The 17,266-nt window shown below is 35.7% G+C and overlaps 1 protein-coding gene across 5 annotated transcripts in view; it reads left to right on the top strand.

Moving 5' to 3' along the window:
- Positions 1–17,266, top strand: part of TMTC2 (transmembrane O-mannosyltransferase targeting cadherins 2) — a 440,961-nt gene that overhangs the window by 354,677 nt on the left and 69,018 nt on the right. For all 5 annotated transcript variants that reach the window (XM_010338468.3, XM_003927844.4, XM_074402474.1 and 2 more), the window contains 2 exons: positions 3,610–3,724; positions 14,841–14,904. In XM_010338468.3, the coding sequence (XP_010336770.1) occupies positions 3,610–3,724; positions 14,841–14,904 (179 nt within the window). The remainder of the gene's footprint in view (positions 1–3,609; positions 3,725–14,840; positions 14,905–17,266) is intronic.

The raw sequence follows: 17,266 nt of genomic DNA, 5'->3' as shown, positions 1-17,266 counted from the left end.
CTTATTTTACTGTTATGTAAAAAAAGCACTATTACTTAAATTTTATTTCATATCTGTATCTGTAGCGTTAGCTTATACAGGAATGTATAATTCTGTTTCCTTAATTTTCTAACCCAAGAATTAATGTTTATTTGTTCTGGGAGATAAAGGCACAGAATGTTAGGTGACAAACTAATGCAGTGATGTGAAACTTTTTGCAGAAGTAGCTAAGTGACCTCCAAGTCCTAATCTTAAAATTTTGTCACTTTCTTTGGAAAAAATCAAAAAGGCTTTATAATCTTAGGCTTATCTTTACTCATCATTCTGTACTAATTGATGTTAGAAATACTTAAAAAATAATAATAATAAAAAGAAAATAAATAAATAAATTTAGAATTAAGAAAAAAAAAAAAAAGAAAGAAATACTTAAATGCAAGCAGTGGCTATGGTTTGTTTGTTTGTAACAGAGTCTCACACTGTTGCCCAGACTGGAGTGCAGAGGTGTAATCTCAGCTCACCGTAACCACCGCCTCCCGGGTTCAAGCAATTCTCCTGCCTCAGCCTACCTGCTACCTGGGAATACAGGCGCCTACCACTGTACCCAGCTAATTTTTGTATTTTTAGTAGAAACTGTGTTTCACCATGTTGGCCAGGCTGGTCTCGAACTCCAGACCTCAGGTGATCCACCCACCTCAACCTTGCAAAGTGCTGGGATTACAGGCGTGAGCCACCACCCCCGGCTGGCTATGGTTTATAACAAATCCTTAGAATAGAGGTTTTTTCTCTTTTATTTAAGAACTGGTCTTTTGAATTAGAAGACAATTTGTAATATTCATTAAATAAACAGTAAATAATGGACTCTTTAGCCTCCAGAGAGCATTTAGCATTTATGTATTTTTTTGTTTTTATTTTTCCCTTTTATTGTAGGTTTGTGTACAGGTTACACATGCATGATATACGTGTCAGGTACATGTGCAGGTTTGCTATGTAGGTGAATTGTGTGTCACAAGGTCTTGGTAGACAGGTTATTTTATCACTCTAGTGTTAAGTAATAGTACCCAAGGGGCAGTGTTGTTTTCTTCCCACTCCCACCCTCCACCCTCAGGTAGCTCCTTGTGTCCATTGCTCCCTTCTTTGTGTCCAGGTGTACTCACTGTTTAGCTTCCACATAGAAGTGAGAACAGGCTGGGCGCCGTGGCTCACGCCTGTAATCCCAGCACTTTGGGAGGCCGAGGTGGATGGATCACTAGGTTAAGAGATCGAGACCATCCTGGTCAGCGTGGTGAAACCTCGTCTCTACTAAAAATACAAAAAATTAGCTGGGCATGGTGGTGCGTGCCTGTAATCCCAGCTACTCAGGAGGCTGAGGCAGGAGAATTGCCTGAACCAGGAGGGGGAGGTTGCGGTGAGCCGAGATCGCGCCATTGCACTCCAGCCTGGGTAACAACAGCAAAACTTGGTCTCAAAAAAAAAAAAAAAAAAAAAAAAAAGGAAGCGAGAACATGGTGGTATTTATTTTCTGTTTCTTTGTTAGTTTGCTTTGGATTATGGCCTCCAGCTCCACCCAGCTTACTGGAAAAGACATGATCTCATTCTTTTTTACGACTGCATAGTGTTCCATTGTGTATGTGTACCACATTTTCTTTATCCAGACTATCGTTGATGAGCATTCAGGTTGATTCTATGTCTTACTATTGTGAATACTGTTACAATGAACATATGCATGCATGTGTCTATGGTAGAATGATTTCTGTTCCTTGGGTATATACACAATAATGGAATTGCTGGGTAGAATGGTAATTCTGTTTTAAGTTCTTTGAGAAATCAGCACACTGCTTTCCACAGAGGCTGAACTAATTTACATTCCCACCAGTAGTGTATAAGCCTTCCCTTTTCTCTGCAACCTTGCCAGCGTCTGTTATATTTTGACTTTTTAATCACAGCCATTCTGACTGGTGTGAAATGATATCTCATTGTGGTTTTGATTTGCATTTCTCTAATGATTAGGGATGTTGACCATTTGTTCACATGCTTGTTGGTTGTGTATATTTCTTCTTGACATTTTTAAAGTTTTATGTTTCTGTGTGCAGCTCAGAACTTACTAATCATTTTTATAACTATTTTTAGTACTTTTAAATTCTTGAACTTCAAACATGAAACCTCAAACAGGAAGAGATAATAATTAGCCTACAACTTGATAAGCCTGGCAGTTACATGGATGGCTTCACCTTATGTTTGTCATCCTTAAATTTGGTTTTTATTTGAATATCCATATCAGATAAGGCTTAACATTAGCACTATTTCTGTTAATAAATCTTTATTTTAAAAGTGGCCTGTTGTCTCTGTTTGTATATTTATGGCGTTAAATTGGGCCTAACTTTGGTTTCTTTACCTTCACAATATGTTTCTGGGATGACATTATATATTAATTCTTTTTTTTTTTTTTTTTTTTTTTGAGACAGAGTTTCACTCTTGTTACCCAGGCTGGAGTGCAATGGGGCGATCTCGGCTCACTGCAACCTCTGCCTCCTGGGTTCAGGCAATTCTCCTGCCTCAGCCTCCTGAGTAGCTGGGATTACAGGCACGCGCCCCCATGCCCAGCTAATTTTTTGTATTTTTAGTAGAGATGGGGTTTCACCATGTTGACCAGGATGGTCTCGATCTCTTGACCTCGTGATCCACCCGCCTCAGCCTCCCAAAGTGCTGGGATTACAGGCGTGAGCCACCACGCCTGACCTATATAGTAATTCTTGAGGTGCAGTTGAAAGAGTTCTGTGACTCTGTCTTCAGTAATTCTAACCTTGCAAAGCTGATTTTTAAAGTAATCTCTCAAATATGAACTTGTTAAAATTTATTCCATAAGTATTATTAAATCTGAGTAAATTAATGCTTAACCTACCTTCCTATGTTTACCAGTAATTTAATATTACTTAAATGTAAGAAATGAGTATTTGTCAACATGAATATACCTGTTTGTATGTACATATGCATCAGAGATAGGAGCTGTTAAGTACCGGCCAGGCAGAGTAGCTCAAGCCTGTAATCCCAGCAGTTTGGGAGGTCGAGGCGGGCAGATCACCTGAGGTCGGGAGTTCAGGACCAGCCTGACCAACATGGAAAAAGCTTGTCTCTACTAAAAATACAAAAATTAGTCAGGTGTGATGGCACATGCCTGTTATCCCAGCTACTTGGGAGACTGAGGCTTGAGAATTGCTTGAACCCCAGAGGCAAAGGTTATGGTGAGCTGAGATCACACCATTGCACTCTAGCCTGGGCAACAAGAGTGAAACTCCATCTCAAAAAATAAATAAATAAATACATACATACATAAAGTACTAACAGTTGAAATAAACTTAACTCATTTATAATATAGCTTTAAATTTATTCATCTTATATCTTGCTGAATATAAATTTCTTTTTAAGAAAAAATGTTTAAGTTAGCAAATAGAAACCTTGAAATGTCCCACAATTAAGTGAAAGGCAGATAAATAATCTTTAAATAATAGGTATTATCTTAGCTTCAGATCACCTTTATCACTGTACTTATTTTTACTTATTTTTTTTTAATAACAGCATTATTGTTTCATGGGATTTTCTGAGTTGAAGCTCACTGGTTTTTGTATCTTGCAGGTCAGTTTCTTCTGGAAGAAGCTCGTCTCATAGAAGCAGCTGAGATGGCAAAAAAAGCAGCTGAACTAGACAGCACGGAGTTTGATGTTGTCTTCAATGCTGCCCACATGCTCAGGTTAGTTTTTGCTACTGTGCCTCAAAGCCTTGGCTTTGAGAGGGTAAGTCATTATACGAATTTCCCTGTCATACTGCCTTATTCTACATTCTGAATGTGAATCATGCTGCTTAACTATGTAAAAAATTAGAAGTATTGTATTCATTATAGGCTATTCAAGCTTATCCAGCCCATGGCCCATGGACCACCTGTGACCCAGGATGGCTTTGAAATTCATAAACTTTCTTAAAACGTTATTATGAGTTTTTTTTTTTTTTTTTACTTTTTCTTTCTATTTTTTTAAGTTCATCAACTATCATTAGTGTTAGTGTATTTTATGTGTGGCCCCAAGACAATTCTTCTTCCAGTGTGACCCAGGGAAGCCAAAAGATTGGACTCCCCTAGTCTATGTACACCATGTGTAGGGCATATGGGCTTTTAGGACTTTCTGAAAATTACTGTCATCTTCTTTCACTTCCCTCCAAAAATTCCTAGTCATACAATACAAAAAGAAAACTGCAAAATTGAATATACTACATGTCTAATTAAATGTCTCCAAAGCAAAACATATGTCAGTCAACTGCATCTCAATATTTGTGTTTTTATGTTAATTATATTGAATGTGGCATGTGGATCCATTTTAATGTTTGATAGTGGAGAGGAGTCTCAGATACAAGTATCCTTAAAGCCTATGAACTTCTCAAAATAGCCCTGTAATCAGCACTATTGCTTTGTCGAGAAACAATACTTGTTTTTGACTTTTACTGCTTCTGTTTTCAGAAGACTATTACAAAGGCAAATTATAATGAGAGCAAAAAAAAAAAAAAAAAAAAAAAAAAAAAAAACCAAATAAAAGGCCAGATTATCAGGGTTTTTTTCGTGAATGTAAAGAAAATCAGTTCATCCATAAATAGGTTGAAGGTTAAAGGAGGATGTTTTTAAGAAACTATTTTTAATCAAATGATTTGTATGGTTGTTTAAAAAGCATTATTTGTCATGGTAGTTGTATGTATAGGTACATATAACTTCTCCCATGTTCTTACTTGAGTATCACTTCATTAAATCCCCATCTAAATGCTTCACTAAATGACTTCTATACTGTGATCTCTGTGCTTGGCTTCCGTGGATAGATTTGTAATTATGCAGATTACTCTTACAAGGAAAGAATAATAACAGAGAGGTTGGTTCACATTTGGATATTTTTAAAATGAGGACTTTTGAAAAAAGTAGGACTTTTTTTTTTAACTTTTGTGATGATTATAGGTTCACCTGTAGTTGTAAGAAATAATACAGAGAGATTTTAGTTGAATGCCCTCATTCAACATTCATGTTACCGTCCCTAAAGTACTTGTTTTGTGATGAGCCCAAGAAAACCTACAAAGAGAAATCAGGATTCAATTGACTGTTGGTATATTTATAAAATAAAGTGTAAGCAATCTGCAAGAACCTTCAATGCAAAGATAATTTTTAAAAGACGCCTCAGTTTGTGTGACAAGGTTAGGTACTATGACAGAGATAAAAACTTTTTGTTCCTCATGAATAAAACAATATGCTTTCAGTCACAATAAGCAATTTGCAAGAATGGGAAATTCACACAGAATGGGAATACACACAGGCAAATTCATGTTGATAATAACAAATACTTTTACCAACAAGGCATTTTGCTATAGATTATCTGAAATTCAAGGTCTACCAATAGAAACCCGTTATAATTATATTACCAAAAAAAGGCCTTGTTAAAGACATCATTTATGATTCCTTTTCTCTTAGTTGCCTTAGTGCTAGAAACCAGTGGAAATTTTTTGTTATATGTTGGCAATGAGAAGAGGTCTAGGATTTATTTTCAGAACCTCCTCTTCAGCATCCTCCAGTCTGCATACCTCATTAAGTTGCAATCAGTCGGTGCCTTCCTATATTGACTGCAAGAATGACCACAGCAGCCTGACTTTCTCTAGCTCAACTGGATGGCAGTCTTCATCAATGTTTTTACTTAGCTTTTCCATTTTTCAGCTCTGTCAAATTCAAGTATTTCTGGAGTGCTTGCTGTCAAGCTGAACACCAGTCTCTTTCTATATTAGTTGAGAACATTCAGGGCTCTGTTTGCCTAAGGAATAAGAAAGGTTATTGGTTTCCCCTTGAATGTAGTTTTGTCAAAATGATTAATCATCAAAATATTGCTTATTTAATATTACATGTAACTTTTCCTCTGTGAATGCCACATAGTTCTAAAATAAGTTTGATATTAATTTTTTTCTCAAGAACACTGTTCTTTTGCAAGGCATTTAAGAGACAAAATCGACAGGGTTTGGTGATGATTTGGGTGTGAGAGGAAGAGTGGATGTCTCCTGGTTGTGCCTCACTTAGTTAGCTTGATAAGTGGTTTACCTACTATCCAAAATCAGCAATTTAGGAAAGTTTAACATAAAGTTTGAACATACAGCTTTAACTTCCCCTTTCTTTGCAAATTCCCAGTTTAATGACCAAAAGAATCTGTAAAAGGTATGGAGGTTGGGGGTGGGGGTTGGGGGGAGCTGCTCATTACAAATGTAGCAAAAAGAAAAAAAGGTCATTCCATCTGTATGAGATTATATTGGAAGAACTGAAGTCCTGAGGCCAGCCATCAAGGGGCAACTCTTTATCTTATTGGGACCTTCAAGAGGCTTGAAATTTCAGAAATTTCCAATAAACCTATTCCAGCTACCAGAAGTGAACAAAGATCTTTCACTCTAGAATAAGTTAATACAATGTTTTGAAATATTTTCTTCAATTTGGCAGTTTAGATAAGAATGACAAGTAGAGATATCAAAATAAAGCGTCTCAGTGAATTTGGTTTACATATAAAAACATAAGAGCCTCTTAGACGTCTCTAAATTCCTGTTATCAAAATGCTTCACAAGAACACTCTGTGGTAGAAATAGTATTAACATCATTCATCAAGTTTGCTTGGCCCTTTGTTTTAGAGAAACACAGTAGGATTGCACTTCCCTGTCTTCCTTGAAGTGGAAGTCTTGCTTGCCTCTTATTTATCACTGGATGTGTGTGAATATGATGTGTGCCACTTTTGAGCCAAAGCTCTAAGATTGAGTGCTTTTCCCTTTCTCTGACTAGAAATTACAGAAACGTAGATCCTGAAGTGACCAAAGAGAGACAAACATCCCTTGTCATGTGCATTGAATAGGTTGAATGAGTGAGAAGTAAAGTTCGTTGTCTTCATTCAGTGTAATGTGGATGGTGTTTATCATGAAAGTGTAACCTAACTTAGCTGATACAGAAGATATCTGTGCAAAGAAATAGGTAAATAGAAAGGGGAATATTATAATGTCAGGAAAAGATTATGAAGAGATTAATAGTTTCTCTGAATGTATAACAGCAACATAGGTAGTTTACAATTAATAAATTGATAATTTAGATAGAAGCTATAAATATTTTCCCAGAACTCACAGGCATAATTATAAGTAATTACACTTGCAACATATATATATATATATATATATATATATATATATATATATGTTTATATAGTTCTACATACTATATATACTCATAATCATATATTTAAATATAATTATATGTTGTTTATATGGAAAGCATATATATCATGATAGTTTTATTTATGTATGTATAAATATGCATATGTAATTATATACTATATATTTGTGCATGTAGTTTCATATAGCATATATGCTGTATACAATTTTACTTGTGTATTTGTAAATGTTAATAAGAACAGAAATTTCTGAAAAAGAGCATAAAGCAGATAAAGAATAATCAAGAGATAGAGAAAATTTCCAAAATGGGATAAAGATCTTCATTCATCATAATGGAGGCAAAATCAATGAAAATAGGTTCGTTTCTAGACTGTTTTCATGTATAGATCACCTTTTAGTGTATACTAAAGAATCACTCTTGATAGTCTGTGCAGCAACAAGATATTTTAAAGAGTGTTCTGTAACCTATAGACTCTTACCAGTGGGGTTGGGAGCTCTCCTCTACACAGCTAGGAATAACTCCCAACCATCCAGGATTCTCTTGGGCTCAGGAGCTGTGCCGCCATCACACACAAGGAACTCAGCAGAGTGTGCATGACGTTTATTAGAAGATGATGCTCCTGGGCCTAGATGATTCCTATTATGCTTACCTCTGAATTCCATTCTCTTGAGATTGCATCTGATGGGTAGAACCTGAGTCCTGTGCTAAGCGAAAGTTGGAAAATGAGTGAATTTCTAGCTTCTGCCTTTCTTGGGAATGTGGGATCCTTGTTCTGGCTAATTACCAAGTGTATTCACAGGGAAAGTGATCACACATGTTGAGTGGCCTCACGTAATGAATATTGATAATACATGGTGATATTTTTAGTACTTCAAACAAAATGAAAAAATACTAGATGCTTCCAGATGACAGCATAAAAAAGCAGATTGGCTATCATCAAAGAAATATCAAAGGAGTTTAAAATGCTAGAATACAGTAGAGTTGTGTCTATAGCATTATGAGAAGAAACTATTGAATTAGTTATTCTGTTAGAAACATTTCCTATGAATGGATTTATTCAGCTTTTCTGAAGAACTGGGAGCTGGAGAGAACATGAAGATACTTGATATTTGAGAGGAAATATAGAGACACTAAAAACAAACATTATGGTTTACAGCATTCATAGGCTCTGTTGGAAGGGGTGTTTGTGAGTGTGTGTGTGTGTGTGTGTGTGTGTGTGTGTGTAGTGGTGTGGTGTGGTATGGTGTGTGGTGTGGTGTGTTTAATCTACTTACAGGGTGAGGGATAAACATAGCCTTTATTCAAACATCTCTGTCTGCCTGGCACTATACTTTGTATTTTGTGTCTGTCATTCTTTTACTTCTAAGTGTACATCTGTGAAGTAAACATTAGTAAATCTTCCCATCTTAAAGATGAGCATACTGAAACTCAAAGTCAGTACTTTTCTCTGTATTTACAGTTGGTATAGCAGGCGTTAGGCTTAATGTAGTATGATACTATTTCACTATGACACATGGGCTCCCTCATATTTTACACCTGACTAACTGCTTAGACACTATGATTCTTGACTTTATTGATAGAGAAAAGAATTTACAGAGTAACAGTTTGTTAAATGTGTAAATAAATGCTCTGTAGTTAGATCTTTCCAATATTATTAAATTATACTTTTATAATAAATTTTATAAAGTAGACAGTGTCATTGGAGAGAGAACTCCCAACTTTGTATTCTCAAAGGGATATTACATTTTTAGAAATATCATCATGATGTAGTCTCTGATGTGGGTTACACGTGCAGCTGAGATGTGTGCACTTTCCTTTTTTCTAGGCCTAAGGGTAGAAATTATCACCGTTCCCCAAAGGTAGTAAAAATAGCAGAACTCCACCAAACCAACTCTTTCTAATTTCTTGCCTAATTTCTAGAGAGCAGAGTGAATATATGAGAAAGAATCATTATCTTTTAATTATTATATTCAAATCACACAATATGTAATTCAATGTATTGAAAACATAAAATTTACAAAGGCTAACTTGTTTATACATTTTCCTGGAAGTCACATAAAATTTAAATTCTTAAATGGGAAAAATACAAAATCAGATTATTTCCGCAAATCAGATTGTGTGTGTACATGTGTGTATCTTAGGGATGTACATGTATTTCCAAGGCCCTCTGGGCCATATATGTTCTTCCTTAACACTTCCAAATTTACCTAAACCACTCAACAGTCACTGAATTTTCCAATTATAAGTTACATTTTACTGCCAATTTACAAGCACAAGGCTCTTATTTCAACCATGTTGTAGGGTCTTCAGAGCAAACTGGGGTGGCAGATGAGGTTGAAGGTGGGTGTCTTTCAACCCTGTGCCTTTTCAGTACTAATATACAAGATGAACACTTGGGGATGTTGTTAAAATGCATGCTGTGATTTAGTAGGTTGGGGTGGTACTTGTGGTTTTACACTACTAACAAATCCCAGGAGAAGCGCAGAATGCTGATTCTTGGACTTTACACTACAAGCGAGTTCTGCTCTGCTGCTTCTCTTTCACCCATCTTAATTCCTTCTCCTTATCCAAACATTACACCCTGAACATAGTGGTAATTTACTACATGTGAATATAACAGTTGACATTGCCAATACACGCATTGTCTCTTTTAATTTTTTCCACTACACATCATTATGCAATTTTTCAAGATAAGGGTTTAACTCTGCCCTTAGCAGTCCCTGAACAGTTTGAGGCCATGAAAGAGTAGTCTTAAACTCTCATGGGGCATCAAAGAATTTCTGATTCAGAGGGACCTTTTTAAAAATGATGTTGTCAGCATGATGTTTTTCCTCTTATCACTAAAGGAAAGTGTTTCCTTTAGAATTCAGGTGGAGATACGTACAGATCATGAAGCCATTTTTGGTGTCTTGACAGAAAGTTTTCTTCTAAGAAGGCTTATTGGTTATAAACAATTTATTGAAGAAGTTTCATTGCAAGGATCTTTTCTACTCCATTGTTTTTACATATGTATGACTCTGGTTTTGCTTTTTTAAGATCTTCTATACATTTTTATGTCCTAGATTATTTCAGTTCTTCTTCAATTCCTACTGTATAACATATCAACTAGAATTAAAATTTAGTGCTGCTTTGAGTAACTTAAAACTAAGCATCAGAGCCTAGCAAGATTCCAGGAAAACCCAGCTACCATTTTCCTCTACTTTTATGTTACTTTATGTTACATGAACAACAGTTTCTCTCTAGGAATACAAAATCTCATAAGCTAGTCTTGAAAATAATTACCAAGACTTTACTCTGAAATATTATCTTTTGTATGTATCCGTGGTTTTTATATCAATTTTTAATTTAAATTGACCATTCACAACTATTAATAATTGTAGTTAAAGTGAGTTTTACTTCTTCTTTTTTTTTTTTTTTTTTTTTTTTTTTTTTTTTTTTTTTGAGACAGAGTTTCATTCTTGTTACCCAGGCTGGAGTATAATGTCGTGATCTCGGCTCACTGCAATCTCCGTCTCCTGGGTTCAAGTAATTCTCCTGCTTCAGCCTCCCAAGTAGCTGGGACTATAGGCGTGCACCACCATGCCCAGCTAATTTTTGTATTTTTAGTAGAGACGGGGTTTCACCATATTGACCAGGATGGTCTCAATCTCTTGACCTCGTGATCCACCCGTCTCGGCCTCCCAAAGTGCTGGGATTACAGGCGTGAGCCACCACGCCCGGCCTAAAGAGAGTTTTACTTCTAAGTGCCACTAGACTTTTTACTTTTTATATTTCTAAAGAAGAAATTTTAAATTTAACAATTTATAATTCTCACAGAATACATAAAAATGTTGGTAATTGTAAGTGGTTCTTTTAATCAGATTTGCTTCAGACATTTTATAAGGTATATTAAGTTGTTATTCCATTACATTATTGATTCCCAAATTTCTCTTATACATCTTTCTTTATAAGACTATTGGGCCATAAACATGTGTTCCAAAACACACTTTTCTAAAATAATACCAGGGAGTGGAATAAGATATAAGAAATATATATTTTTAACAGATGCAAGTTTTATAGTGCCATGTACAAAAAATGGAATTCTGCAGTACCCAAGTGATGAAATTTGTTTGTGAGTTTTGTTATTGTCTGTTTGCTTCTGATCTGAGACTATATTTTCACTGATGGAAAAAAAGCAAAGCCAACCAACAAACAAAAAGCCTGAATCTAAAGACTTAAAATATAATCAGCTCACTCCAGCGATTTCCTGACAATCCAGGGTTTACTTCCTAGACCAGTTCACAAATACTATCTGGACATTTTTCTTCTTCCTTACCCTTCCTGGCCCTGTGAGATCAGAGGTAATGTAAAGAGTGGAGGGCCCAACAGTTATGATGGGTAGGAGTTGATAATGAGAAGGACGCTTCTGTATGAGTCTCCAGTTGATGTCTATTGCTGGCATGGTGATTAAATCTTTAATGCTCTAGATATGTGATGTAGCGATGTTGACTTCTAGGGTGGCATGTTAAATGGGGCAAGTTGCCCCTCTGGATCCATTGTAGGTTCCTCGTATGAATGATTTTTCTTTCTCAGCACCTCATTCCTGGCTTTGTAAAGTGTGTCTCCACTGCAACACAAAGTTGTTTACATCTGGCCTGCATATTTCTTGCAGAGCCTCTGCTTTCTTCTTCACCCACCTTCAAAGTCTTCTATTAATACTTGAACCCTTGGGGAATGTTTCCACTATATTTAATTGTGATCTTTTAAAAATGAGAGATTTCAGGAAGTAAGAAAGTGAGTGGCACTGTTTTTGCATTATCCTCATCTTTAAAATGTGGTTAATAATAATTATTGCTTCATGGTAGTATTATAACTGGTAAATGAAACAATTCCTGGATAGAGGATTTAGAAATTTTCTGTCCCAGAAAAGAAATAGGGAAAGAAGAAGGGATACGAGTATGCAGGAAGTGTTCTTTTCTCATCTGCTTTAATAGTCTTGAGAACCTGAGTCCTGCGATCAGTCCCTAACAATCTTATGGTTAAAGTTCTTGACAATATTTAGTAGAATCCCTAAGCAATTGGCAGAATACTGCTGAATTCTTTACTTTGAAAATGTTGATTAATGATTCCATCATCTACACAATTAAGATTTATTAAGTACTCCCGAGATGCTGTATGCAGAGGCATGTGTGAAATACAGCAAACACTGTAAAATGGACATTGGACAGTTCCTCATGAGTTATTCTCTTTTGTCTAGAGAATAAAATGAGGATATAAATGAGCATTCTGTGGGTGTGACTGACATATTCTTTTCCCTGCAGTTTTCCATGTGCTGCCATAAATGCATGCTGATTAGTAGTTTATAAAGACTAATATCAGAGGAAAAGGGTCTTACAGTGAAAATTAATTTGCATCATTATATGACATAGACAATAAATCCTAGTGGGTTTTTTTTTTTTTTACCACTTCATTAGAATTTCATCAATTCTACTTCTAGCTTAAGAAATTAGGTCTTCTAACCTAGATATTTCCTTTGGGAATTAAAGGACTGAATAATATGAAGACTTTAAAAACTAATAAACATTTTAGGGGGCAGTAAAACCTTTTAAAAGTTGAGTTTATTGTTATTTTCAAGGCATTTTATCTGATGAATTCCCCAGTTTCTGTTTTGATCCTTATCTACCTCATGAATTAAAGGTCCATAAAGAGGAATATTAATGGTAGCTATACTTTCCATATTAGACATCTATTGGTTGATCTCGCTTCAAAGTAACTGACTTCTTTGTAATATTAAGTTACTCCAATTTCCTACCTCCATGCCTTTTCTTTTCCTCTGGAGAGAACTTTTCCAGGGCATGACCTAATGAATTCTGGTTCATATTTGCAAATGAATCTGCACCAAATTGATCCTATAATTTGGTTGGCGGGGGTGAGGGGGGACCTTCATTAAATACCCTAGTAAGGGAATTTTTACTGTTTCATACCGGACTAAAGTACTTCTCTTGACATAGCGAAATTGAGCTTTAACATTTATGAGAATATAAATTGCAGCAGCACATTGTAATATGTCATGGGTCCAGTAGAGCCTTAGGTCAAGGGTTTTTACTTTCTTTATAACCCCTATTAAAAATAGCAGTGTTTTTAACTGTTTTTCCTTTAAAAATTAGAAAAATATATCCTGCTCTCCAGAGAGATGTTATCTTCAGTTATTTCTATAATTTATATGGTTCAATGGGGTATGTCTTTATAGTTTGTATTTGGCTTGACCAAAGCGCAAATTCACTTTTATTGGTATGGCTAGTTAACATTCTCTTTTAAAACTTGAATATGTTTTTCTAATTGAGAAAGTCAATTTTTGTATTCTCTTCATCCTTGACCTGTCATCTTCTTGTCTCGAAAGCTTCATAACATCACAGCTTCAAGAGACTATTTCACCATTTTAACTGCAGGACCCCCAGCCATTTGCTACTATTGTCACATCATTGCTGTACTATATATATCATCCGAAATTGAGTTTGGCATTTTCCTACAGCACCTTTTCTCTGCCACTCAAATACTGTCACAAGATTCCAGCTCAACCTCCATGAGCTTCTTAGATCTTATTGCCTGCCATCTTAGAAGGTCTTCTGAAGTAGCATGGCATGATAAAAAATATATATTGGTTATTAAAGAATGACTAGTTGGACTTCCTTAGAACCCTGCTTCTGGTCATGAGTTGGCTGAACCTAGGTCTTTGCTGTGAGTTACAGGAATAGGCAGTGAACAAATCTATCTGTAAATTTCAGTGCACATATTATTTGTACAAGTCACTTGTACTACTTACAGTATTTGGCTGTGAGCAAGTGAAACTGACTGTAGCTATTTGAAGGATATGAGAGCTGTAGAATTCACTGTAGGCTGGAAGGCTTAAGTCAACAGGAAACAAGGTAGCCTCAGTGGCCCAGCAGTGAGATATACAAAGGCAATTCTTTATAGGAGGAGTCTGGCTAGTAAGTAATCCCATTGCTTCTACCATTGTGAGTAAATTCTGGCCATCCTTTTATCTTTTTGTCACTTAGGAATGAAAGTCCCAAGTGACGAGAACATCCATTTAGCTGAGGTTAAGTCATGTGCTAACCCTGGTGGCCAGAGTCCAAGAGGAGACATAATCTGGCCTTTTTATTTTATCTTTTTCTGTTGACTACACACCATGGAAAGTTCCCTCCGTGCTGGAAAAAAAGAAATGTGTTCCTAGACAGATGTGGAATTTTGAAAATCCTGCAGACGTTTACTGTTTTCACTAAACAAAGCAACTAATTACTAATTTTGACAATTTATTTTTAAAATTGAGGTTCTTCTGGGGTATGATGTCTATGCTGGAAAACCCCAACACTATAATGTATTACCTAGTTTTGCATGGAAAAGGAGAATAACTTTTCTAATTCCTAATATGTAAATGTAAAATAAGAACACCCACCGAATAGGATTATGTTAAGATACTATTTATAATGCCCTAAATACAGTAACAAGTGCAATGCAAACACTCAAATTTTAAGTCTTTTTCTGCTTGGGCAACATATTGTTTGGTGTGATCAGAATTTTTTAAAATTAACGTTATTTTACTGCACAATGATCCTATTTGTAATTCTAAAATAAATGCTATAGTTGTATTTTATTTTTTCTTTTACAGGCAGGCTAGCCTCAATGAAGCAGCCGAGAAGTATTATGATTTGGCAGCCAGGCTGAGGCCTAATGTAAGTACTTTCCTAGTGAGAAACATTTTCAGGGGGATAGACTCAAAGCATATGATAGATTTAAGACGAAGAAGCGTCGTGATACTGTTTTTTTTTTTTTTTTCTTTCTCTCTCTGATCTCTTGTTTTGAACACCTGCTAAACAGCTAATTCAACACTAAAATCTTCCAGTCTCAAGCTTCTCTTTCTAGAGGTAGATTTGCTGTTTTCTAGACTGTGGAAAGCTCCGTAAGACTTTTATCACTTGAACAGAGGCATTAGCATTACTAAATACTTCGTATTTGGATGACTTTTAAAATTAATTCCTTGAAGGTTTTTTGGCTGTGGCATTAAATACCTATTATTTTTTGATTCTCTTGTATCGTCAGACCTCAAGCTGTATGCCCCTTTTCTATTCCACAGTCCTCATTTCTAATAGCTGTGCTTTTCAACTTTATCAGGAATGTTTTCATTACAGTTTTTCTCGGGATAATCACACTTCCATAAAGTAAGATAGATATAAATTAGATCTCTCCTATTGAAATAGAATAACCATTTATGAGAAAATAAGAACTGGTTTTGTCTCGGTCTTCTAAGCACATTTTATTTGCAACACATCTCTGAACTCCAGTGCATTCCTTCTATTTTCATACACATTCTACATCTCTCGCCAATACTAAAATCTTCTACCCTGTTCTTCACATCAAGACCATCTATTGGGAAATGTAATTTTGAAACAGTAATGAAAGTGCACATGTGATGTGAGTGCAAATAATGGGATCAGTCTCATTTCTTTACAGTAACTCATCCACTGGGCAAGCATCTATACAGTGCCTGCTTTGTGGTAGAATACAGAGATCTCATATCCTAAAGGACCACACAGTGTAGCAGGCAAGACTGAACACAATCAACTAATTGAAATACAGTGTAGTGATTCTTATACAGAGGTATATACAGTCCTCTGAGAGCACAAAAGAGGAGGATTAATGCTCCCTGAAAGAGACCTATGTGGGAGGTAGCTATTTTTCTTTCCAGGAGATTCATCCACTTGAAACCTTTAGCACTGAATCTCAACGCCTCCGAGTTTTATTTGTAGGGACAAAAAAAAAATAACTTTTTCTTAAACATCCTAAGGCTTATCACTGAGACCCCAGAAACAAAAGACAGATTAACAGTAGAAAAGCATAGAAATTTATTTAATATACATTTTACCTGAAATGGGAGCCTTCAGAAATGATGACCCAGGAAAATATTTTTTGTAGACATCATGCAGAGGTATGATTAGAAGACAAAAGGTTATGATCTCATGGTAATAAATTGGCAGAAACTTAGAAAGTCCTGTTTTTTCTTCTTCTCTTTTTCCCTGTGTATTCAGAGATAAGGTGTTAATGAGGGTTTTATTAACTACTACAGGGGAGAAGGGAGGGAGAAGGTTATAGAGTGTGCTTTCTTCTTCTGCAGTTTTATTTCCTTCAGCTTAAAATACTCAATAATACAAGGAACCATTATTTGGGGTGGCTGTTCTGAACCCTGTGACATTAATTATGAGATGTTTCAAGAATTATTTTCTTTTGTTGCAAACTGATAAGCAGTTTGCAACAAAAGAAAATAATTTCATAATTATATGGTGAGAGCAATGACAGCTAAAATTTATTGAGCACTTATTATTACGTGCCAAGCGCTATGCTAACTACTTCATTTCTCACAACAACCCACAGATACTTTTGTGATTCCTATTCTGTGGAAGGGCTGAGAAGTCAATAAATCACCCACCATCAAAACCAAATGGAATCACACTGTAACTCAGGCCACTGAATGCATAAGAGAAGGCTTGATGTAAAAAATGCAGCCATATCTTCGAGAGGAAAGGCAAGCCAGAAATTTGGAAAATCTAAATAATGATAGTCATTTTATTTATTTATTCAGTAATATTTACAGAGTACCAGCCATTACTCTAGGCAGTGGCTATACAGCGGTAAACAAAATGGTTAGGAACTCACAGTCTAGTCTTAGAAGAAGCGAGTGGTATGTTCAGACTGAGTGATGAATGCTTTAGAGAGAGCTGAAGCAGCCCAAGTGGGTTAAGAGTTGCAGCAGGGAAGGGGGTGGCATGCAGCAGGCATGGTTTTGTAAATGCCCAAGGTGGGCAGCTTTGTGTAGTATTTATAGGAAAAGAGTTGAATTTGAAGTCTTAAACTTATTGTAACTTCATTAAAGGCAGAGATCAGAGTTTTGGTTTTCTTTTTTTAATTACCTTCACATTAATAGAATGCTCTAAATACACATAATGCGTGATACTTAAGTGCAATTGTTTTTTGAGTACTAGTCACTTGAGTGTCATGTCAAGTGGTTGGTGAAATGATTCATCTTCAGCACATTATAAT

This window comes from Saimiri boliviensis, chromosome 7 (assembly GCF_048565385.1).
Source record: "Saimiri boliviensis isolate mSaiBol1 chromosome 7, mSaiBol1.pri, whole genome shotgun sequence".
Taxonomy (NCBI): domain Eukaryota; kingdom Metazoa; phylum Chordata; class Mammalia; order Primates; family Cebidae; genus Saimiri; species Saimiri boliviensis.
The sequence above is the reverse complement of the archived record's forward strand: the minus strand, read 5'-3'. Positions and strand labels throughout refer to the sequence as shown.